Below are 26463 nucleotides of genomic sequence, written 5' to 3' on the forward strand. Positions count from 1 at the left end.
TCCACCTAACTGTCATAGTTCTTGCAGCGGATCCTGATGCAGTTTGGAACTCCTGTGTGATGGTCTGGATAGATGTGTGCCTATTACAAATTACAAACCTCTTCAACTATAGGCAGTCTCTGTCACTCAACAGACGATGTCAGCCTGTATGCTTTTGTGCTGTACGTGTCCCTTCACATTTCCACTTCACTATCACATTGGAAACAGTTAACCTTGGGATGTTTAGGAGTGTGGAAATCTCGCATACAGACGTATGACATAAGTGACACTCAATCACCTGACCACGTTTGAAGTGCGTGTGTTCTGCGGAGTGCCCCATTCTGCTCTCTCACGATGTCTAATGACCTGGCAGTAGGTGGCATCACAATGCACATAATATGAAAAACTTATTACTTTTTTGGCAGTGTCCAGAGACTTTTGATCACATTGTGTATGTTCCAGTACTGCATTTTATGTTTCAGTAGTATGTGATCATAATTTAAATTACTGTGTAAGACAGCATCTCTAGTTACAGTGTGTGGAAATGGAGCAGTTATCTATAAGCCACATTTTGAAATGAGGAACAATAAGAAAGAAATCAGTTAGTCATTTTGAGCCACGTCACTGAATTATCCATATCTGTTAATTATAGCACTTTTGCATATCCTTTTTCCAGATTCATACCACGTGCACGTGAAGTTCTGCAGATAGTGGGAAGCCTTAATGACGTGTTCTTACAAGGTGCATCAGCTGTTATCACAATCAGTCGGCGACTGCGTGACATTATGGGGTATGTTCTTCATATGGACTGTGATCTTCGTGTGAAACTTAACAGGTAAGAGGGATATTGTGGAAGCAATCGTCATATGATATAATCCATGTAATAGCTTAAAAATATAAAACATAGGACTAAAAAACCACTAATCTTCACTGCAAAACTACTATTTCGATTACTGTTTATTACTCTTTAGTCCTACATGCAGACTGTCAGAAATGTGATTGTAATGTTATAACATCGCTCAATGATAATATGATTTTACATAAATATTTTTTACCTTTATGCATTTTATGTTGGTGTACATTGAGGTGTAGGTGAATATAGAGTGGGCGTAAGAAATGAAGAGGAAGCCGCCTGGTAGAATTTTGCACAGAGCATCATTTACTCATAGCAAACACTTGGTACAAGAATCATGAAAGAAAGTTGTATACATGGAAGAGGCCTGGAGATACTAGAAGATTTCAGATAGATTATGTAATAGATTTAGGAACCAGGTTTTAAATTGTAAGATATTTCCAGGGGCAGATGTGGACTCTGACCACAATCTACTGGTTATGAACTGCAGATTAAAACTGAAGGAACTGCAAAAATGTGGGAATATAAGGAGATGGGACCTGAATAAACTGACTAAACCAGATGTTGTAGAGAGTTTCGGGGAGAGCATTAGGGAACGATTGACAGGAATGGGGGAAAGAAATACAGGAGAAGAAGAATGGGTAGCTTTGAGGGATGACATAGTGAAGGCAGCAGAGGATCAAGTAGGTAAAAAGATGAGGGCTAGTAGAAGTCCTTGGGTAACAGAAGAGATATTGAATTTAATTGATGAAAGGAAAAAAAAAAATGCAGTAAATGAGGCAGGCAAAAAGGAATACAAATGACTCAAAAATGAGATTGACAGGAAGTGCAAAATGGCTAAGCAGGGATGGCTAGAGGACAAATGTAAGGATGTAGAGGCATATCTTACTAGGGGTGCAATAGATACTGCCTACAGGAAAATTAAAAGAGACCTTTGGAGAAAAGAGAACCACTTGCATGAATATCAAGTGTTCAGATGGAAACCCAGATCTAACCAGAGAAAGCAGAAAGGTGGAAGGAGTATATAGAGGATCTATACAAGGGCGATGTACTTGAGGACAGTATTACGGAAATGGAAGAGGATGTAGATGAAGATGAAATGGGAGTTATGATACTGTGTGAATAATTTGACAGAGCACTGAAAGACCTAAGTCGAAACAAGACCCCGGGAGTAGACAACATTCCATTAGAACTACTGACAGCCTTGGGGAGCCAGCCCTGACAAAACTCTACCATCTTGTGAGCAAGATGTATGAGACAGGCGAAATACCCACATACTTAAAGAAGAATATAATAATTACAATCCCAAAGAAAGCAAGTGTTGACAGATGTGAAAATTACCAAACTATCAGTTTAATAATTCATGGCTGCAAAATATTAATGCAAATTCTTTACAGACGAATGGAAAAACTGGTAGAAGCCGACCTCAGGGAAGATCAGTTTGGATTCCATAGAAATGGTGGAACACATGAAGCAATACTGACACTACGACTTATCTTAGAAGAAAGATTAAGGAAAGGCAAACCTATGTTTCTAGCACTTGTAGAATTAGAGACAACTTTTGACAATGTTGACTGGAATACTCTTTTTCAAATTCTGAAGGTGGCAGGGGCAAAATACAGGGAGTGAAAGGCTATTTACAATTTGTACAGAAACCAGATGGCAGTTATAAGAGTCGAGGGACGTGGAAGGGAAGCAGTGGTTGGGAAGGGAGTGAGACAGGGTTGTAGCCTGTCCCCGATGTTATTCAATCTGTATATTGAGCAAGCAGTAAAGTAAACAAAGAAAAATTTGGAGTAGGAATTAAAATCCATGGAGAAGAAATAAAAACTTTGAGGTTTGCCGATGACATTGTAATTCTGTCAGAGACAGCAAAGGACTTGGAAGAGCAGTTGAACGGAATGGACAGTGTCTTGAAAGGAGGATATAAGATAAACATCAACAAAAGCAAAACGAAGATAATGAAATGTAGTCAAATTAAGTTGGATGATGCTGAGGGAATTAGATTAGAAAATGAGACACTTAAAGTAGTAGATGAATTTTGCTATTTGGGGAGCAAAATAACTGATGATTGTCGAAGTAGAGAGGATATAAAATGTAGACTGGCAATGGCAAGGAAAGCGTTTCTGAAGAAGAGAAATTTGTTAACATGGGGTATAGATTTAAGTGTCAGGAAGTTGTTTCTGGAAGTATTTGTATGGAATGTAGCTATGTGTGGAAGTGAAATGTGGACGATAAATAGTTTGGGCAAGAACAGAATAGAAGCTTTTGAAATGTGGTGCTACAGAAGAATGCTGAAGAGTAGATGGGTAGATCACATAACTAATGAAGAGGTATAGAATTAGGGAGAAGAGAAATTTGTGGCACAACATGACTAGAAGGAGGGATCAAAGGATCAGCAATTTAGTATTGGATGGCAGTGTGGAGGGTAAAAATCATAGAGGGAGACCAAGAGATGAATACACTAAGTAGATTCAGGATGATTTAGGTTGCAGTAGGTACTGGGAGATGAAGAAGCTTGCACAGGATAGAGTAGCATGGAGAGCTGCATCAAACCAGTCTCTGGACTGAATACCACCACAACAACAACAACAATATGTTAAATATGCAGGTTGTGCACAGTCTTATTTGAGATGCCATTACATGCTGTTCTTCCCATACTACTGTATTTTGATCATGAATTGTTGTAAGCGTGTACTGTAGTTTTTGTGTGATGTAATTAAATTGGGCCTTTTTTTAATACTTATATAATTGGTGTATTATTTCTGGTCTGCCTGAAGGTAGCCATAACTGCTAGCTTGCTCGATAACACGTACTAGGGCAAAATTAGCTAATCACAAATGGAATTGAATAAAATGTGGCAGAGAGAGCAGCAAAGAGGAGATGGGGCATGGTAGGGGGGGGGGGGGAGACATGCTGATGGGCATGACCAAGCAGGTGGGGGAGGAGGTGTACAAAGAGAGGAGGTGGGGAGTGTGGAGGAGGAGATGAACATATAGGGGGGAGGGGGGGGGGCAATGATGTGGGCAGAGAGACAGGGGAGGATGTGGTGGTAAATACAGCTTCATACACAAAAAGTCTTTCAAGAAGCTTCTAAATTCTGCTGTAAACACTTTTATCTTATTTTTGTGGCAACTACGTATAACCAAGTGAAGTGAGCAGTTTTGTAATAAATGCAAGCTATATGCCAGGCTCAGTCAAATGAAAACAGGACAAATGGGAGGAGTTAATATAAACTGTTTGTTATTTCAAAAGTAACCAGTGCTTGATTTGTGACTTTATGCGACGGCACACCTTACCGGTACCTCTGACAAAAAGAAAGCACTAAAATAACATTTTAAGGCATCTAAATTTCAAAAAAACGTCCCCCAAAAGGTCACAGTACCAGAAACTTTTTTGCAAATCAAGCACTGGCAGTAACTTTTAGTGTAGTTATCCAATTGTGAGACGAGAGGTTCAGTGCCCTCACAGAAAAATGTTTGCGGCTGCCCATGGAACCATGATTGTACCGAGGCATGTGCCTCTTCATCTGAAACATATCGATGGTCATGAATCTCTTTCTTCAGTACTCCAAAAATATCAAAATTTCGCAGGGAGAAATTGGGGCTGTTTGGAGGATCTTTAAAGGCTTCCGAGTGAAACTTCTGCAGCGTATTAATGGTTAATCCTAACCAGACGTACGCAAACATCGCAGTACCCACATCCTGCGACACCTCACTTTAGTGAATACTAACCCTTATGCAGAGATGGCAGTAGACCTTTTGTGTTGGCCATCATGCCGGTGTGGGCGTGGAGGGGCTCCACCTCTATTTAAAAAAAAAAATCTATTTAAAAAACTTCTGCAGTGTAGTCAAAACAACATGCACAGCAGCCTGGGAAAGTTATGGTGACCATTTTCTCTGACCGCAAGAGCCCGCTGATTGTAGACTTTCTGAAAAATTACCCCACAATTAGTACACAGCAGCATGTCAACACTTTTCAAAAGTTAAAGAGTGCTGCAAAGTCCAAACTTTCAGAAATGTTGATGGACAGTATAATTATCTTGGTGGATGATGTCTGCCCACGTGTTGCCAAATTTATTTAGACTTTGCTGCATACATTTTTCTGGGAAATCCTTACACATCCTCCATACAGTCCCAATTCCCCCCCCCCCCCCCCCCCCCCCCCCCAATGTGATTTCCATATTTTTGGAACCCCAAAGAAAGTGATTTGTCACAATCGATTTGCTATGGACGAAGAGATGTACAATCACGGTTCCGAATACAGTCGCAAACAATTTTCCATCTGTCTCATTTTCATTTGATTGCCCCATATGTTTTACACATCTGAAGAGCAGAATTACTTCATGAGAATCTTTGGAAGCATACTATCAATAAAGAAAATATTCAAATACATCAGTTTGTTAATACTGTGTGTGGCTAAAATGAAGCATTCAAAAGAAAATAAATTGTGTTGTTTAAGAACATGTGTGTAATAGTGGTGAAATTTGATTTATATTATATTCACATTCACATATCAGTGTTGTATCTCTCCCTATTATAATGACTTCTTAATGCTGTTATTTAGCACCTATGATAACATTTTAGAACCCTGAAGATGGAGTTGAAGTTCTAATAAACCAATATTCCATGCTGTAGGAATGTTCTCGTAGAACGCAAATACTTTTGGATTAAAAGAGATCACTCATTGAAAAGCAGAAGCGTTGAGTTATCAGTACGCACATGGGGGGAAAACAACTTGTTATCTTTTGGAGTTACATATTTGAGAGCTAAAATGCCCCCCCCCCCCCTCCCCACCACACACACACACATTTATGTCCCTACATGGTGCCAGCTGGAATAACATTGGAAATGCTGCATTTCAGCAGGTGGACTGGTGGTGGTGTGGGGAGTGTCAGGTGGAGTGGTGAGAGGGATGCAGGGGTCAGGGAGAATGACTTTCATGTGGGCGACCAACAGCTCGGAGGAAGCAGTCAGTTTCCTGCCTAGGAATGAGACAGGGAGGGGTGGCTTGTAATGCACAATTGTAGAAGCTAGTAATGAATGACACTCCGTGAACATGATGTGGAGATGTGAATTGAAAGAGGTGACAGGACTGGGAAGGGAAAATTTTAGGGTTACCGTATTTACTCGAATCTAAGCCGCACCTGAAAAATGAGACTCGAAATCAAGGAAAAAATTTTCCCAAATCTAAGCCGCACCTGAAATTTGAGACTCCAAATTCAAGGGGAGAGAAAAGTTTTAGATCTCACCTCCAAATCTAAATGAAGTTGGTCCATTGTAACATGAGACACAATTTAGGTCAAATGGATGAAGATAACAGCTACAGTAGTTTGGTTCGAGTTGTAAGCTCAGCATTTAAGCTTCACCAGGTAGCCATTGCTGTGCGTCGGGTGCTCTGTCCGTATTTATACGGGCACCCTTCCTTTTTCACGTGCTTTGTCTGGTTTGAATTGATTGCTTATTTTGCTTTGACCTGATAAGTGCCGTTCTCTTTGTTACAGGTGTTTGCGTCACTCTAAGCTGAAAATGCATTATTGTACTCTGTCATGCATTGTTTGTTGCATTCTGATAATCAATGTTTACGACCTGTCGCTGCTCGCGGCACGGCTTGCTTTTGTGTGCGCTAACGCCGCTTACAATAAAAAAAAGAGAGGAATTGTCTCATTAGCGAAATAATGGCAAGAGACTGCTATTTAATAGACTGCATATGATAGAAGATCTTCTGAACGAGAGTTTAGGGAAAATTTTTCTCCGTTTGAAAATGTTTGCAGATGCCTCTTTAGTACATTACATTCTGCACAGAAATTAGAGTCATCTTAGATTTAAAAATCTAGTCAGTTGCCGTGCTTCATTTCTGACTGTATCATTATTTAGCATAAGAATAATACGAATATAAACATGACATGATATGTATATTCTTCCGCGTTTGCAGTTGTCTCACTCTAGTTTCGTAGTTTATTAGGCAGACAGGATTTAAATGAGATAGCAGCAAACATGAAAGAATACATGGCATAATGTTTGCATTCGTGTTATTCTTATGGTGACGTGAATACTGCATGTGATTCACAATTCGTAAAAGTTCCTATTAGCAACCATCTCTTGTCACAGGTAGGAAATAATTCAGAATGTAGAGTTGGCATCACAAACAGTCTTGCCAGTTGGGTTTTCGTAGCAGATTTTTAGTGATGACTTCAAATGCAGTGTGTGTTGTTGTTGTTGTTGTTGTTGTCTTTAGACCGCAGACTGGTTTGATGCAGCTCTCCACGCTTTTCTATCCTGTGCAATGCAGAGTAGCAACCATTATAAAAAAAAGAATGAAAATAACTTAGAAGTTAAACGCTGAAATTTAAAACAAAATTTTATTAGGTTTGTAATACATCTTATACAAAATGTTTAAAATATCAGTCGTGATTCCGAACCACTGTTACTCGATTCTTTGTTGCTCATTTCTTCATACAGAGCATCGTCGTCTGTACCATCTAGTGCACTGGATATCGAACATTTTTTAAATGCTTGTTGCACAGTCTGATTTGGAACACACTTCCATGCATCATAAATCCATTGTCACACTTGCGCGTTTTACACGTCCTGTTGGTGTCAGTTGTCTGTTGCCTTTTGAAAGCCAGTCTTTGTACATGCGTTTAAACTTGTCCTTAAATGGTTTATTCAAACAGACGTCAAGTGGTTGCAGAATTGACATCATCCCGCCTGGAATTACTGCCAAGTCTGTTTTGCTTTCCCCTAATTTTCGTTTTACTGCAGGTGTTGTATGGCCTGCGTAGGCATCTAATACCAACAGACTGTGTAAACCAAGCATTGCGCCGGTACGACGATTCCACACATGCTTAATCTATTCCAGCATCATGTCCTCCGAAAACCACCCAGTACCGTTTGCTCGTACAATTACAGCTTTTGGAAACACTTCCGATTTCGGTAAAGTCTTTCGCTTGAAAACTATGAATAGGGTTTATTTACGTCCATCTGCTGTGCAAGCCAGCATGACAGACATCCGCTGTTTTTCACCCCCTAATGTAAGAACACTTGTCTTTCTTTCTTTTGGCATCAACCTTATAATTTGACGGCATGTCAAAATATAAGGGAGTTTGGTCAGCATTTCCTATCTGACCAAGAAGTTATTGCTTTTCAGTGCACCGCCTGATTATGAAATGCTGAAATTCCACAAGTTTTTGTTTTTTCGGTAGCTTCTGTACAACTGAAGTTCGCCTCCGAAGTGAAAAACCCCAGCGCTTCATAAACACATCAATCCAGCCGCGACTAGTCTTAAAATTTTCGGTATTTTGTTCTCTAGCAATTTCGTGTGCCTTAATTTTTAAACTTGTGGCGTTCACAGGCAGGAATTTCTGACACCGTTGATTAACAAATTCATTTAAAATCACGTCTAGTGCATGATATTGCCCACACATTGCCCCACTAAATGCTTTTCTGCTACTTGAACATTCAAATAATTTGTTTCTCTGCAGTCGCCATCGCCTGACGTTGCTCTCATCAATCCCGTATCGCAGACTTGCAGCACGATTAGAACTTCGTTCCCCAAAAGAAATAACACCCATCTTGAATTTGTACTATAATGAAAGCGCTTCATTATGGTTCACTAACACCAACAAGCACTTCACAAACTTCCACGAAGCAATAGGTGCCGCTGCTTTAAATCTTAATGAGCCCCAGCATAATCAACTTGTGCAACAATCCTAAAGCCTTGTGCATTGTTGGTATTTTTGTGTAAAGAAATTTATTATTGTTGCTACAAATATTTGAAAGGCTGCTGCAATCGAAGACAAACAATATGGAATTTCTATTTATTTCTCTGGATAATGTACGAAAATGCAGTGGTCGAAAATCGGGGCAGAGAAAAAAGCTCGTCTTCTACCTTTTCTTAAAATGTATGTACTGACACAGAGGTTTTGGCGCCAATATTTATCTTAGTGCCTGCAAAGCATGCCTGTATAGCGCTACACATATTTGACGGAATAAGTCAGTTGTTGCGGCACCTAGCAACATTTTTCAGAACTTCCAATTACTTTGCTCTCGATTCTAAGCTGCAGGCGGTTTTTTGGATTACAAAAACTGGAAAAAAAGTGCAGCTTAGATTCGAGTAAATACGGTAGGGTTTGTAGCGACAGTGGGTTTTCGCAGATTGATGCCAGGACAATTATGGGAGCATAGCTCAGAAAAGCTTGTAGTGGAGGGAATGATCCAGATGGCCTGGGTATTAAGCAGTCATTGAAATTAAGCATGTTGTGCTTCTAGGTGGTCAGCTTGGTTCTTGGCCACAGTTTGGTAGTGTCCATTCATTCTCCTGGACAGTCAGTTAGTAGTCATACCGACATAAAGTGCTGTGCTGTTTGCAGCAGAGTTGGTATATCACACGCCACTTTCACAGGTGTTCCAGTCTCTGTAGGGGTAGCATATGCCTGTAGCTGGACTGAAGGAGGAGGTGCTGAGTGAGTGGATTGGGCAGGTCTTGCACCTGGGTCTGCCACAGGGATCATATCCCGGTGACAAGGGATTGGGAGTGTGGGAGTATAGGGATGGATTAGTAGGTTGTGTAGGTTTGGTGGGTGATGGGGGAACACTTCAGGAGGAAGGGCTAGGGCAGGCTAGCTCTCATTTCAGGGCAGGCTGAGAGATAATCAAAGCCATGGGGAAGGATGTAGTCCATGGTGATATTTGGTGGGGGTGGGGGGCTCCTTCACAGCTGATTCTTCTTGTCCGGGGGGAGGGGGGGAAGAATTGGGGTGTGTGGATTAGGTTTAGGGGCCGGGGGATGTATTGCCTGTATGTGAAGGCTTTCGTGAGGTGCCTTCAGCATACACGGCAAGCGAGTTCTCGTTATTGCAGATAAGCTGTCCACTGGTGACTGGGCTGTATGGGGGATGACCAGTCCACCTGATCAGAATACAGCATTGGCACTTTTAGTCCATCCAGCACTGTGTAGGGGGCATAGGTGTGTGTGTGTGTGTGTGTGTGTGTGTGTGTGTGTAAGTAGAGCAAACTGGATAAGGTGTTACAATACACTCGTTTATTTGCTAAAAGTAGAACAGACTGTATAAGGTGTTACAACAGTGAATGGCACATACCAAATGGAAGTCATCCATAAATTGGCTGGTAGACATGTAAATATTGTACTGACATGTTATGTGCAGTGTGCTTACAATAATTAAAATTCTCCTAGGTATATGGTGTGGTAATTACATAACAAATTAGAAGACTGAGTTGATGGGCAGAACTTAGTACCAGGAGGTGAACTGTATGGTACTACCAAAACTCACATATAAAAGTGAGAGAGAGAGACACACTGCCGAGCTTTCAAAACTAGCAGACCTTTCATTAAGGGGGGGAGAGGTTTAGGCTGGGGGATGCTGAAAAGGAAGGGAAGATCACTACTCAGACACCAGAATGGGACAGCCCCACACATAGTGAGAGCAATAGTAGACAAAGGAAACAAATAAAATATTAATCTAAATTTTGTTTCAGTATCAGATTGAGTAATTCATTTAAAATACTTCACCACATTTCACATCAATTTTTTATTCTTTCATAACCATTCCATAATGTCAGAATATACACTTTTTCCAGTTTTCTCTAGGATAGGGGCAGTTATTTATTTGTTTATCATATGATGATACAGAGCTTGGACCAAATACATAATTTTAAGAGTATACAGTGTAAGGAATGAAAAGCAGAATACAGGTACAGAATCAAATGTCCAGTCCGCCGCTCGTGGTCTCGCGGTAGCGTTCTCGCTTCCCGAGCACGGGGTCCCGGGTTCGATTCCCGGCGGGGTCAGGGATTTTCACCTGCCTCGAGATGACTGGGTGTTTGTGTTGTCCTCATCATTTCATCATAATCCAGGAAAGTGGCGAACTTGGACTGAGCAATGGTTGGGAAATTGTACGGGCGCTGATAACCACGCAGTTGAGCGCCCCACAAACCAAACATCATCATCACAGAATCAAATGTCCAAAGTGTTATGCTACATTATGTACACATTACACAAGTTCTTAATTTCTAAGTCCAATGTGTTGATCCAGTTCAGTGCTTCAGGCGATGCGTGGTGGATATCATTTATTGATCCCCCGAAGGCACGTTTCAGGCATTCACCAACAATGTGATTTATTGTTTGTAGGGCATCTCCACAGTCACAATATGGAGATGTTGCCCAGCCCCATTTGTGCTTTAGATATCCGCAGTTCCCTTCTCCTGTTCGGATGCGGTTGATGATTCTCCACTGGCGTCTGGGGAGTGTGAAACGTGGAACTTGCACGGAAGGCTTTTCAACCGGATGACCGTTGAACACTGATGATTCTTCCCACTGACTTCTCCGTACTTCATTGATGATGTTAAAGTGGGAGGCTTCAAGATGTTGCGCAGTTTGCCAAGATCGTTTTCTTGACTTCAGACACTGATGTTCTCCTATTAATATATCACTGTGTACGAGTGGCTGGGGGTTCTTCTGAATGTTTCTCCAAATCTTCAGGAGAGCATCTGACCTTCGTAGAGCTGGAGGTTGGATATTACTTAAAACTGGTAGCCATGCAGTCTGAGTGCTAATTATGCAGCCTGTGATAAGTCGCATTGTCTGGTTGAGTTGCACATCTATCTTGCTACAGTGAGCACTGTTCATCCAAGTTGGACAACAGTATTCAGCAACAGAGTATGATAGTGCCAAAGCAGTTGATCTTAGGGTTTAAGCACTGCAACCCCAGGAGGTACCAACAAGCTTCTGAATGATATTACGGGTCTTCACTTTTGCGGCCACGTTGGAGAAGTGTTGGCAGAAAGTTAGGGACCTATCGAGTCTTATTCTGAGGTACTTCTGTGTGCTGCAGTACTTTAAGGTTTGTCCTTGGAGTTTAACTTCTGGTTTATAGTCAGAGTGTCTGTTCCGTAGGTGGAATGCTGAAGTAACAGTTTTCTGAGGGTTTAGACGGAGGCACTATTTCCTGAAGTATGCGTCCAGGATTTCCATGTCAGCAGTTAATGTTTTTTCAACAGTGGTGAAACTGGAGCTCTGGGTTACCAAACAGGTGTCATCAGCATATATGAATTTCCTTGAGGTTGTGACTGGCAGATCATAAATGAATAAGTTGAAAAGGAGAGGGGCCAATACAGATCCTTGAGGTAGTCTGTCACTTACTTTGAAGACTTTGCTTCTGTCATTATCAGAGTAAATATGGAAAAGTCTGTTGCTTAGCATGTTGCTAAGTAGGTTTGTGAGTTTCCGACACTGAATGATTCTCACAAATTTTAAGAGAAGACCTTCTCACCATACAGTGTCGTAGGCGGCGGGTAGATCCGAGAAAGCGGCTATGCTTACACATTTCTTCTCATATCCATTTTCAATATGGGTTGTTAATGCAAACACTTTGTCATTACAGCTTCTACCAGGCCTGAATCCAGCTTGTTCTATGGGTATTTGTTTATTAATTCTTTCATAGATCCTGTTGTAGATGAGGCGTTCAGTAGTTTGTAACGCTTAACAGGGCTATTGGGCAGTAACTTTCTACTTTAGTTGGGTCTTTGTTTAGTTTAAGAGTTGCTATTAGCTGGTTTTTCTTGAATAATGGTAGGAGATTTCCAGTGGAAAGAATGTCTGAGAAGAAGTTAGGGGGAGCAAGGTTACTCGCATCTGTGACATACCATAAGTCACATGTGCCTCTTGGGTGGTGCTAAATGAGTAACAATGTAAGCAGTGAAAACGATATTTTCACAATTACAGCAAAAATTGATAGTGTGACAATAATCGATGTCTACGAGCCTCCCGAAGTAAACTGGCCTACTCCTCCTCTACTGTCTCAGCAACATCCATCTCTATTCCTAGGCGACTTCAACAGCCATCATAATCTATGGGGATATTGTGAAAACGACAGTAATGGTGAAACTCTTTGTGAATGGATGGAAGCCGAAAACTGGAAGTAATTTTTGATGCCAAGGATCCACCTACCTTTCATTTAGGATGTTGGAACAGAGGATATACACCTGATCTGTGCTTCCCAACTCAGCTTCAGAGCACCCATACCCAGATACGCCGCTCAATACTTAAAGATTTCCTCCACAGTCAGCACAGACCTATTATTCTAGAGACTGGAATATGTGTACCCCTTGTGCAGTTGCATCCGAAACCGAGGTGGAATTTCGAGAAAGCTAATTGGACTGAAATCAGAAAACAAACAGATAACAATATCAGATGGGTAAAGCCAAAACACACTAACTGCAGTCGGTTTATAGGCATAATTAAAGGACCAGCCAGACGATTTATCAATAGAGGCTATTGTAAAGAATATACACCTGGCTGAAATGAGGACAGTAAAAAATTTCTTGAATAATATGAAGAAAATCCAACTGTTAACAAAGCTACTGACCTTCTGCAGTCACTTGATGAGAGTAGGATGATCTGACATGAAACTGTAGAATCATTTGACCACACACATTCGAGTCGAAAAGCTTGATCTGTTATAGGGGCAGTGGAACTGTTTGTGAGACTGTATGTGTATGTCAGCATTGTAAGGAAAAGATAGATTGCTACTTACCGTAAAGGTGACGCGTTAAGTTGCAGACAGGCACAATTAAAAGACACTTACACATTATCTTGCACCCACAGTCTTTGTCAGAAAAAGAAAAGAGAAACACACACACACACACACACACACACACACTCATTCATTCATTCATTCATACAAGCCAGCACACCTCATGCACACATTGGCCCGAGCTGCTATAGGTGGCGGTCGTGTGTGTGTGTGTGTGTGTGTGTGTGTGTGTGTGTGTTTTTCTCCATTCTCTCTCTCCCTCTCTCTCTCTCTCTCTCTCTCTCTCTCTCTCTCTCTCTCTCTCTTTTAAATATGAAGTCTGTGTCTGAAATCTAATGTGTAAGTGTCTTTTAATTGTGCCTGCCTGCAACTTAACGTGTCATCTTTATAGTAAATAGCACTGTATCTTTTCCTTATAATGTTCTTATTCCAACTGGAGTTTCCATTGTTTTTATATGTCTGTGTGTAGTGATTAGTCAGCTCGTTAGTTACTTAGTTTAATTTGTCTGTTACCTCTGAGAAAGGCTGTAGCACAAATGGTTAGTGATAATTTCAGTTTTGTGTACAAGGGAAACCCTGAAAAATTTTAAGAGTTCTAAATACAAAAATTATTTTATATCTGACAGCTACTTTCTAATGTCTTGCTAGTTGATTGCAATGTAGTTTGTATGATGTACTCTAGTACTATGTTAATTATCATCATTTAAGGGGAGTTGGAACACCCTATCCTGACAAAGTTAAATTTAATGTCTTGGCTTCCCTGTATTTCAGGAACCACTGTAGCCATTGACATGAAACTTTTACTGGACATTAAATTGTATGTACTGAGTCTACTGAAGTACAATAATTGCATTTCAGCCACTGCTTTTGGAAATATAATTTTTTAATTATACGGTTAAAATTTTGTGTCCTTTTTTGTACATTATCCTAAATAATTTTGATTATACATATCATTATGTTCTTCTTTTAGTTCGGTAGACTCAGGATATGTATGTTATTACTCCCTGAAAATTTGAATCTCTGCTCAAAGTGGTTTCTGAGATTTAGGGAAAAATGCAACAGAAAATGTAAATTTTCAGGAACGGCTTCTAAAGTTCCAAAAGATTGTAACTCACTTAATATGTGCTTAATTTTTAATTTTTAGTCACTCAGAAACACCCTCCATCATGCTGTATATCATCCTCTTGACCTTTTCCAAGTTTTTTCTTCTTTCTAGACTCCAACTGTGCTGCATACTCTGCTTCATCAATGCGAACCTTGTCCATCCGTTCAAGTTCTCTGATGCAGTTTGCTCCAGGATTAATTCCCATATGCTGTAGCACTTTCACCCTACCAATGCTGCCATCATTGAAACCAATAACAGCATTACTGACCCTCACTTTAGTGTCTTCATTCTAACAAAAACATTTTTTGGTAAGCGAGTCCATATAAGATTATTGAACGACTAATTGGGATTTTGGGTCTGACCATGAAGACAGTTCTTCAGTAATTCAGGATTTGCCAGGTCTCTGTAAATAGGTTTTATGATATCTATGAATGCTTCTGGGATGGGATGTTTATGGCTGTATGTACTGTTTGAGTACTGGGCATTGTTGTAATTGCACCATGAATCTGGTCTTGGGGGGCAAAGGTGGTGTACTGGTTTTTCATCAGTTGACAGTCTTTGGAAGAAGGTAGCCCATACTGCCTGCTTCATTTTCAACAAATCCTCAGTATTATTTCTAATGGCCTTTCCATAATGCTGCTGTAGTTCATCAATCATTTTGTCTGGCAGCCTGCCTCTTATGGTTTTCCCATTTTTCTTGTCTCTCAAACTTTGTTTCATCTTCCTTGACCTGGTGCCCATCCTCTTCTGGACATGATCTTTATAACACAGCAATCCACAGCCTTCTGTAAAAAACATTACCGATTTTATTAGATCTTGAAGTAAAGCAAGTAAAAATTTTAACATTTTCAACTGGTGTAGATAATCACGATTTTAAATCATCATTAGCACCTAAACAATTTGAAGATTGGCTTAGAAAATCATTTGACAGAGAAGCACCATGTAAGGCAACAATAACTGGTGTATTGAATTCAAGAGAGATTGGATTTTTTAGTGATGAATTTTGTGAAGGACATCAAAGGATGCTGTTACTAATAAAAATATTACTGCTGTCTGAATAGTGCTTGAAGAAGATAAACTGACAATTTATATATGTATGTATTGCTATTTGAACAGTGCTTGAAGAAGAGCAACTTTTTTTTGGGGGGGGGGGGGGGGGGGTTGACACTCGACATTTGTACGAGCCAAATTCCAAAACATTTTACACTGACAATTGGACATGAGTAAACTTTGTTGTGGATGGATTCCATGTAAAATGAAAATGCATTGATTAGAGCAAAAAACTCTGGAAAAATTCCAAGGGGCCACTTCAAATTGGTTTGGAATATTGCCACAGGTGATGAATTTTGGATTTATTGTTGTGATCCTGAAAAGAAGAGTGTCACCTCAGTAGATATTTTGAACAGAACTAAGGCCACAAAAGTCCGATGAATTCAGTGCCGATAAGAAGATAGTTGCTAGGTGCTTTTTTTCCTTTTTTTTGTGAAGTGGGCCATATTGCTACTATTGTTACAAGATAGACATACTGTTACTGCTGATTGGTACACATGTTTGTTTACACACAAGTTTTTGAAAAAGTTGGCGGAAAAATGCTCAAAAGAAAAAATAATTTTCCATCATGACAAAACATTGTCATATGTAACAAAACCAACGACGTTACTTTTTCATCAGCAGATGAAAAAAATGGAACATTGTAGAAACCTTGATTTTGAAGTCCCTCAGAAATAATGGCGTAAAATGCAAAATATATTGGTGCTAAAGGGGAATACTTTGAAAAACAATCAAATCATCTATGTATTTGTTTAAAACTGATTCTTGTTTGATTTTCTAAAGATTTTCGGTGTTGCCCTCATATGTGCCTGTCAGTTGCTCAACACCTTCATTAATTTTGTCTCTAATGACTTTGTCTTTGAAGGAATGTCAAAATACTAATCCTCCTCCTCCTTTTTAGCCTCAGTTTCTTACAGATGTACATAGATAATTTGGTATGCTATGTTGAGCAACATTATGAGATAGCTTGTGTTTGTACATTCTTCTTTAATGTAATCTTTATCTTATCATCAGTGACAAAGGCCTTTTCCTCCATTAATACATGGAAATAACTTTTTAGTATAGTCACCAATATCTAATTTCTTTATGACTGAAAGAGCACAATTAAGTACTAGTTCTTACAGTTTAGATTAGAGATCAGAATCTCTTTTTTAATGTGTCACACCAATAGTTTCAATGACAAATATTGGTGTAAGTATTAAATTAAACTTGACCCTCACCCCTCATCTGTCTAGTCTTATTTTAGTTGTATACATTGTTTAGCGTCATTTTGAAACATACTGATTACATGAATTTCTCTTCTCCAGGACATGTGCGATACTTAGCTGCTGGCAAGAGCACGAAAGAGAAGCACAGAAGCAATTTGGTGCAGAGTGGATTAAAGCATTCTTAACAAAACCATCAGGTGTAAAAACACGAGAAAATCTTATTGAGGCATATCGCATGTTATGGTCAGATTGCAGTTCTGCAGAAGGTAATTACTTAAGGAAAAATGTTCACTGCAATTCAGTGAGGTGTGGGAGATTGTAACACTTCTGCTTTTCATACAACAGTAAACATTTTTGTGTTTGTTCAATAACACAGGACATATTTTTGAAAAAGAAAATGCTGGTCATGCATTCAAGTAGCACTTTCTGTCATCTACTTAATTTTACCATAGTCGGACACAAAAGAAAGTTCAAGAATGCCCATCATGAGCTCTCATGCACCCTGCTGCTATGAGCTCCAAACACTCTTAAAAGTGCTACCAGAAGTGCTGTGGGAGTAGTAACGTGTATCAGGATGGACAGTCACTAAGTCAATGTGTTTACAAAATGATTTACTGGAACCTGCTTGTAAAATATTGTTTTGCTTTTATTCATAGACAAACATTGTATTTTTCTAGATAGTTCAAAATACAAGCATTTTTTAAATATTTGGAAGCAAGATGTAACAGTTATTAGTGCCATTCTTCAAGCTGATCAGTCTGTAAGATTGAGAATTCCTTTAAATATATTTGTGTCTATTGGTATTAGATGTATCAAAGTGAAAAGTCACTTGAGACAACTCAAAATTTTGAGAGAGGTCAGTGCTTGACCAATAGACACATGTGAAAGTAACATAACATCGTCCTAGTATTAGCAGTAGCTGCTTAGTGCTCTGAAAGTTTTCTTCCAGCACTTCATGTTCCAAGCTTTAGACAGTATGTTGGCCCTCCTGTTAATTAGAGATATTCTGGTGTCTGTGCAGAGAGATGGCATATTGGCAGACACAAAATATTTATCATCTTATTTTTCAAAAACTGTTTGGTGAAAAAATTTAATTTTCGCCCATATTACAGTCCGAAATCTTCATTCGATAAAGCATTGAAGAATTGAATTTCTTTTTGTTATCCATCATACATACTGTGTGGCAGCAAATTAAGTAAAACATTGCTCGAAATTTTAGAGAGTTCCTAGAGGTACAAATGCATTATGTATGCTTTGCATATGGTTAATTTTAGCTCATACATTGCAGTGAATGAAGTGATATCAGAATTTTCTATGAAATTGAGAGCAGAATGTTATCTGATTTTGTTCTAGAGTTATTGGGGTTTGTATCCAATGGACGGTTATGTCCGACAAGCCCGTACCTGTCTTCACGCATTGTGAATTCTGTGGTCATGACAATCCTCATATTTCATAAGCTATTCAAAGTGTTAAAGTGAGGGTTGTCTTTTTTTTTTTCAAGTGGTGGCTTACACTGAGGCACAATCGTTCTATCCTAAATGCTCAAAACTTTCATTCTCCTGGACACAGAAGTAAGATTCTTGCAACAGTGAGAGGTCGGCGGCTCCATAGCTCTGTAGGGAAATCAAAATGGGGTATGTTTACATGTCCACAGCACCTTAGGCAAGGGCATAGCAGCACCTGTATACACACCCATAGCAGCCAACTAATGCAGCTGAGTTCTGTGCTTCCAGCACTCTTGAGAAGTATTAAAAATAATCCCCCAGACCCTTGGGGGCTGTCCTTGATAAACATAATATTGTAGAAATAGTCTCTCCAGGTTTGTGGATATTGTGCCTCATAGGAGTATTTGCACATGGCCTTAATTATCTGCGCCCTATAAGTTTTGTTCTGCGTTGTTTTGCTGGAAGTCTCTGAAGTTTCAACAGATGTGAACTAGTTCAAAAAAACTGATTTAGGTGACACATGGGATCATCTATGTTTCAATGAGAGTTTACTGTGTTAAATTAAAGGCCAGTCTAATTGTGGTCTCCTTTGAAACAAAGGAACTTGAAGGGTATCATAGCAGACACTCCTCTATTGTAGATTGAAACTAGTTCACTTATCCGTCTAACACGAATTACTTAATGAACTACTAATAATTCCCCTAGAATTTAATAATTTAAGTTCATTTTTGGAACTATCTGCAGTCTCAGCATAACTCACATTATCAGTGATATTAAATATCTCTCTAACTTCTGTGCGTTTCATTAGTACAGCCAATCTGCCATTAGAGATGCTATTCAACGTGTGCTGGCTGCCACACAAAACTCGACACACTCCCACCAAACTGAACGGCCAAATTGTTCTTACCACACAACTGGCCACAATGGTTTCCAATGCTAACTGCCCGCTGGCCACAGCTAACTGCACTCCTGGGTTCCTGTTCTTCTATACACTCATCTCCCTAGCCTCTACCGAGCGAGGTGGCGCAGTGGCTAGCACACTGGACTCGCATTCGGTAGGACGACGTTTCAATCCTGTGTCCAGCCAACCTGATTTAGGTTTTCCGTGATTTCCCTAAAGCACTCCAGGCAAATGCTAGGATGGTTCCTTTGAAATGGCACGGCCGAATTCCTTCTCCGTCCTTCCCTAATCCAGTGAGACCGATGACCGCGCTGTTTGGTCTCTTCCTCCAAACCAACCCCAACCCTAGCCTCTGATGTCACAAATTGACAGCAGAATGTTTCTCACAAGTACAATGTAAATTATTCATCACTTTATTGTTTGCGTAACAGGCAGATCTGAATTCTTGCAATGATGTAAGTTATTCATAATTCATTAATATAATGTATGGTGCTCTGCCCAGTTAAAGTCAATGCCTGTAACAAGAGCTTGTAAGTGACATTGTGTTTGTCAGAAACAGATTAATATTAATGAAAATACACGTTTTGTAAGCACCAGCACACTCATTGCAGTATCAGTTCTGAAGTGATTGCTCCAGAGACAATGCATTGTTGTCAGCAGTTCTGTCCGCTTACTGTACGTTGAATGTTTTAGCAAGTTAGCATCAGCATGTATGTGCGGTGCATGATTTACTGTTTGCCCCTCAAATATGTTCCTTGATGTTCCACAATAAGAACATTCATTGTAAGACATTCACGTCCATTCGACACAGCCATTAGCTGATCTTAAACGTGTTACTACTTCTTCTCTTGTTTATAAATAGCTGGTACATAGCCATTATGTTTGCTAACATGAGTAGATTTGACAAAATGTGTTAGAAGTATCACTCTGATGAAAAGAGGAAATGAAGGTTTAAAATCAGATTAGTCACTCTTTTCTTTCTTATAGTAAAAATTATTTTTGGAAACATGCCCTATGACTCCATTTTATACTTACTAGAATTAATGAAACTGAACTCTACACCAACATCTGAAATGTAATCTTTCGCATTCACAGTTACACGTTTGTCAGATGATGCTATCAGAAGCTTCTCAGCCGAAGATGAAGATGAAGATGATCATCATACAAGTGATGCAGCATTTGAAGGAGAATGTGAAGCAACTACTGTACCTTCAGAATTGTGGCCAGTAATGGAAGTACTGTCGCTTCGCTTGGGGATGGCAGCTCTTGCTGTGTTGTTGCAGAACCCAGACAAAAAGTCAGAGGAGGACAGCAAGGTGGTCGATGAAGCTGCTAAATTTTTCTCTCGGTTGCCCAGCACCCCCCTGAAGCTCGCAGCAATCTACCAGACAGCAAAGCACACGAAGTTACAGGTAAATGGAATTACAGGTATTTTCCCACTGTATGCCTTATCCACATAAGCACATTCATTTGCATCTTGATTGGTAATAAAATAGAAGGCTAAGTGTTGTATAGAATAAATTCACATTTTAAAGGTGTCAAATATCATAAAAAAGATAGATTGCTGCTCATCATATAGTGGAGATGTTGAGTCACAGACAGCCCTGATGAAGCAATTTTAGAAAATTCTGGAAGCTCGAGATTCAGCTACATATTCAAATTCGTCTTTTAATTTTAAACAGAATGATTTCAAGTTAGTGGTTCTTACCATGAAGATTAAAACATTTATTGCCATTAAAAAGACAAAGAGATTTTTTTTATACGTTGCATATGTAAGCCAGTTGTCAACTTGGCCAACGAAATAGTTTTGTTTATTTTTTCTTCATATTACTCATAATATGTGTATTTTTTTTCAAATATAGAAACTGGAATAAAATACTTTTATGAAGTTTATGTTTTAGGATGTTTTATTACCAACAGAAATTCATCCAGAGGTAGTAAATGTTTAAAAGAGCTCTGATCCTGTGCTTCCAGCAGTTAAGAAATGGTAGCTAAATTCAAACATATAATACCCATTGTAGATAGTCCATCTAAAGAATGTCTAAAAACATCATGAGAGTGAAGAAAAGAAATTTTTGAATGTTTAACACCAAAGGTGCTAATTATTTATTGATACCCTAGTTTTGGGCTTTGCCCATTTTCACAAGGGCTTTGGCCGTTTCACAAACCGTGCATTTTGTACATGGTATAGGTTTGGTTTAGGCAGTTCTGTTTATGTCATCACACTTAAATATAGCTCAAACAATGGAAATTTCAGGATGGAATAACAATAATATTATGAAAATGATAGATTGATCCTCAGGTGTATAGAGGTGGCATCGAGCCAAAGACAGGCATAATGAAACATTTAAACTTGCAGACGAAAGGCCTTCTTCAGAGCTGCAATATGTGACGCACTGAAAACCTTGATATCATGAGAGTGCTTTATGTGGTATTACACAACTGATAATTGATGGTTTATTAAATAGCTGGCAATACCATTGGCATATTCAGTTCAGTGCATTTCACATGAAAAGTAATAGCTAGGTGGGTGCCAGATTTGTTAATTGCTGGCCCCCCTCCCATTCAAGAAAGGAGGGGCGTGGAGGGGGAGGGGGCAAATATGGAAATAAATTTCATCATAATGTTTGAATTATTTTAAAATTTTATGTACCAATATGTTACTCTGGATAGGAATCCTCCACACCAGAAACTAAACAGCAGTCAAAACAGTTTTGCTGCTAAATTTTATAATTTCTTCCTAGTTTCAACCATCACATTTTCCAAATTGGAAGATACTGAGACAAGTGATTGTGGAATACAAAATCAACAAAAATTTGCTCAACAATAGAAAGACATCAGAGATTCTACACAGATTATGTGAAGGAACTTTTTCATCTTGTACCTGCAGTTTGTTGTAGGTTCCTGTAGCAACAAAAGGTACTAAACGATTGGAAAAAATGCAGACCATTTCTGTTTTGAAGGAGGGTTGTAAAGGCACATAGTTAATAAATGAGACATTGGTAACAAGTTCATGTTGTGTTGCAAACCACTTAAACAACTACTTTCTTTCTGTTACTGATAGCTGCGGGTTATCGGGTTCAGTAAACAGTACAATGGAATATCTGAGACCAGTCTTATAAATAACTTCAGTGAAATGAAAATGATACTCGTGTCTCCCAATGAAGTAGCATCCATCATCAAATCCTTAAAATCAAAGTATTCTAGAGGTTATGATAACATATCAACAAAATTAATCAAAGCATCCTCATGCAAGTTGAGTTCTATTTTAAGTTATTTGTGTACTCAATTTCTTATCAGCGGAACATTTCCAGACTGGCTAAAATATGCCAAACTTAAGTCTCTTTACAAGAAGGGGGATAAAGAGATACCATAAAATTATCAACCAATTTCACTTTTGCTGGCTTTTCCAATAATGTTTGAAAAGGTTGTGTTCCAGTGTCTACTTAAGCATCTTACTGCAAATATTATATTGACCAGTTCACAGTTTGGATTCCTTGGGGGTTTCGATATAGAGGAGGCTATTTACACCTACAGTGAGAATGTCCTTAATTAATTAGATAACAAATTAAAGGCTAATGGCATTTTCTGTGACCTGTCAATGGTCTTTGACTGTGTGAACCACAGCATTCTCTTAAGTAAATTAGAATTTTATGGTGTCTCCGGCAATGCTGCGAAATGGTCTTACCTATCTAACAGGAAACAAAGGGTGTCGCTGTGAAATACCTGTGCAGTAAGCAGTCAGTCTTCATCTGATTGGAAATTACATGTGATGTTCCTCAAGGTTGCATCTTGGGTCTCTTGTATTTTCTTGTGTACATTAACGATCTCTTGTCTGTTACATTGCGAGATGCAAAGTTTGTTTTGGTTGCAGATGATGCAAACATTGCAGTAAGTAGCAAGTTAAACACAGATTTAGAAATGGCTGCTAATCAAATTTTCACTTAACACTAATAAATGGTTTGAAGCTAATTCACAGTCATTAAAGTTTGAAAAGACGCAGTTCAGAGCCTTTAAGAGATTTTCTTCCAGTATGTGTGTAACATATGAAGAAATGCAGATTGAAGAAGTTGACAGTGATAAATTTCTGAGATTACAACTCGGTAATAAATTCAGTTGGGAAGAACATACCATAGAATTGCTGAAGTGCCTAAACAAGTCTGTATTTGTAGTGAGAATGATGTCAGATGTAGGAGATATAAATATATTAAAAAATTGCATACTTTGTTTCCTTTTGTTCTGTTGTGTCTTATGGTATCATATTCTGGGGTAACTCGTCAAACTGAACAAAAGTTTTTAGCATGCAAATGCATGTAATAAGACTCATTTGTGGTGTGAATTTAAGAACATCATGTAGGAACCTGTTCACGGCACTTTGTATTTTGAGCATTGCTCCTCAGTATATTTATTACTTAACGAAATTTGTTGGAAATAATATGTCTCTATTTCCAACCAATAGCTCAATACATAGTATCAATGCTAGGAATAAGAGATAATCACTTAACTTGGTCCAAAAATGGTCCAGTACTCAGGAACACACACTTTTAATAAATTGCCAGCAACTACTAAAAACTTGGTTTCATATAGATCAGTGTTCAGAGTTTGAAAGATTTTTGATAGGCATCTCCTACTCTATAGATGAATATCTTAACAGAGTCTGCCAGTCGGTGTGGCCGAGTGGTTCTAGGCGCTTTAGTCTGGACCCACGCTGCTGCTACAGTTGCAGGTTCGAATCCTTCCTCGGGCATGGATGTGTGTGATGTCTGAAGGTTATTTAGGTTTAAGTAGTTCTAAGTTCTAGGAGACTGATGACCTCAGATGTTAAGTCCCATAGTACTTAGAGCCATTTGAACCATTTAACAGAGACTGTCAGGCCAGCTGAAATAAAAATGTCTATTAGATTTCAGTTTTGACAGCATGTGGCCATAACAGTTAATATTAGGTATTTTGTGTATGATAAATTTCTTAAAAGTGCATAACTATGTTTCATTGTGACAGTTATTAATTCTGTAAATGTTAGCCGTTCCACTTCACTGTAATGTATTCAGATATTTTGACAATCTCCTGGCAAATGATCAGGGTAGTAAGTATTATATTCAAATGTTTTATGTTATTAGTTTTAAATTTTCTGACTTGTTCCACAGCCATAAGATTCATCTCATTTTTGGGTCTGTGGAACAAAAACTGAATCTAATCTAATCTAATCTGGGTCTCAAAAAGTGGGGATGTACCAAGTTCCGTGTGAATGCAGTACACCTGATAGCTGATACACAATCTGCGCAATTGAAGATTGATGTACAGAACACGCCACAGAAAGTGTGCAATAACAGAACATTGCATTGGAAATGGACATAAAATTAATTTACAGCAAGCAAAAGTCTTGGTTACCACTGATAAATTTTTGGACTCCATTTTCAAAGAAACAATTGAAATCAGTGTGACTGATAATTTAATCAATAGGGACATTGGTGTCCAATTTAGCAAGACATGGGAGCCAATACTAAGCTCTACCAAAGCAGAACGTGACATCCGGGCACAAGATGTGACAGCCCGGTGGGAGGAAGTCAATCGAAGGCACCACCCCCCACCCCCTCACACACACACACGCGCGCGCGCACACACACACACACACACACACACACACACACACACACACACACACACACACAAAGTTGCAGCAACATGCCCTCACACCACCGAGCACAGCATCGGGCTAACGAGGCCCGAACTCTGTAGGTATAAATACTGCCAGCATGCAGCTGAACCATATTTCCATCAGCACCAACTGATGATGGTGGAACAGTTATTCACAGAAGTATCATTGACCTTTGACGATTGGCTTCAGCTGTACAGCCAAGAACCTCAGAAGCAGCATATGCTCCGGGAAAGCCTCAGATCACGTATATCTTTATAGTTATACTGGAAACGAAGATCTGGCAAAACTTGGCTCGGTTTATTTTTGTATGAGATCCAGAGCACCTCGGACAATGGAGCCCAGGTTGATATTGTGTCCTTTATCTCAGAAGGCAATTGATAGATATTTGCACTGTCACTTAGTGAACAAAATAGACATTTACTCAGTAGTGGATCAGACTGGTGACCAATTTCAGCATTTCCTTGCATGTAGAACTCAATGTGTCACTCTTAATAGGACAAGATCATCGAGCATAGAGTTAACTTTCAGTAAACCCGGAGGGAGTGTTGTAGGATTGTTACTGTTTACAGTATATATAAATGATGTGGATAAAGTTAAGAAGCTCCACCAGGCCATTTAGGGATGCTGTTGTCTCTAGGGATGCTGCAATGCCAGAAGGCCGTGGCAAAATGCAGGAAGATCTGCTGAGAGTCAGTGTCACTGCTGGAAACAACAATCAGCCATAAGTGGGTTTGTAACCTCTGTTGGGCATGTGGATACCCCAGTATTGTACGCCGATGATTTTTGCATCTGGTGCAGCTCCCACTCGGTAACATCTGTTGAGTACCGGCTCCAGGGTGCCACCTGGCGGGCCTCTGCAAGGGCCGTCTCCCACAGCTTCCAGTTTTCTCCCTCCAAAACTCGAATTACGCATTTTTGTCATCGACCCACAGTCCGACCCAATCCAGAATTTTATTTGGGCGACCAGCTCCTCGATGTTGTATCACTGTCCAGTTTCTTGGGTGATATTTTTGATAAAAAGCTTACGTGACTGCTCCATATTCACCACCTGAAGACTACACGCATGCTGAAGCTTAATGCTCTCCACCACCTGGCCCACACTTCTTGGGGTGCAGACTGTACCACACTTCTCCATCTTTACTGTGCTCTGGTTTTGTCCAGACTAAATTATGGTAGTCAGCTTCATGGATCAGTGGCTCCTTCCACTCTGAAATTACTTTACCTTGTTCACCATTGCGGGGTGTGTCTGGTTATTGGTGCCTTTCGCACTAGTACTGTTGACAGTCTCATTGCAGAAGCGGGGATTCCCCCTCTACAAATACGATGGAGCCAACTCTTGGTTTCTTTTGCAATCACAATTCGCCAATTCCCTGACCGTCCCATGTAATATGTCCTCTTTGCCAACAAGGGAAGTCTCTCTCCTGATAATGCCCGTGGGTGGGATTGCCTGTGGGAATGCGTCTCACTCCCCTCTGTCGGGATCTCTGTCTCCACTCACTGGAATGCGCCCCGTGTATCTCCCCCCCCCCCCCCCTGCCCCCCTCCCCTTCTATAGTGATGGTTCTGAGATGATAGGTAAGGCAGGACACACTTTCACATCTCCTACTGGTTTAGAACACCATTTATTGCCGGGATCGTGGTAGTGTGTTCTCAGCAGAGCTCCTAGCTATTCACAGGGCCCTCCATTTTGTTTCTCAGGCCTCCCTCCACAGT

General features: G+C 39.7%; 1 protein-coding gene across 1 annotated transcript in view; it reads left to right on the forward strand.

Annotated features, from left to right (window-relative positions):
* Window positions 1-716: 716 nt before the first annotated feature.
* LOC126100727 (midasin-like) overlaps window positions 717-26463 on the forward strand; it is a 426770-nt gene continuing 401023 nt past the window's right edge. Inside the window, exons 1-3 of the mRNA XM_049911346.1 lie at window positions 717-814; window positions 16848-17014; window positions 20190-20506. Coding sequence (XP_049767303.1) covers window positions 765-814; window positions 16848-17014; window positions 20190-20506 — 534 coding nt within the window. The 5' untranslated portion in view covers window positions 717-764. The remainder of the gene's footprint in view (window positions 815-16847; window positions 17015-20189; window positions 20507-26463) is intronic.

This window comes from Schistocerca cancellata, chromosome 9 (genome assembly GCF_023864275.1).
Source record: "Schistocerca cancellata isolate TAMUIC-IGC-003103 chromosome 9, iqSchCanc2.1, whole genome shotgun sequence".
Lineage (NCBI taxonomy): Eukaryota > Metazoa > Arthropoda > Insecta > Orthoptera > Acrididae > Schistocerca > Schistocerca cancellata.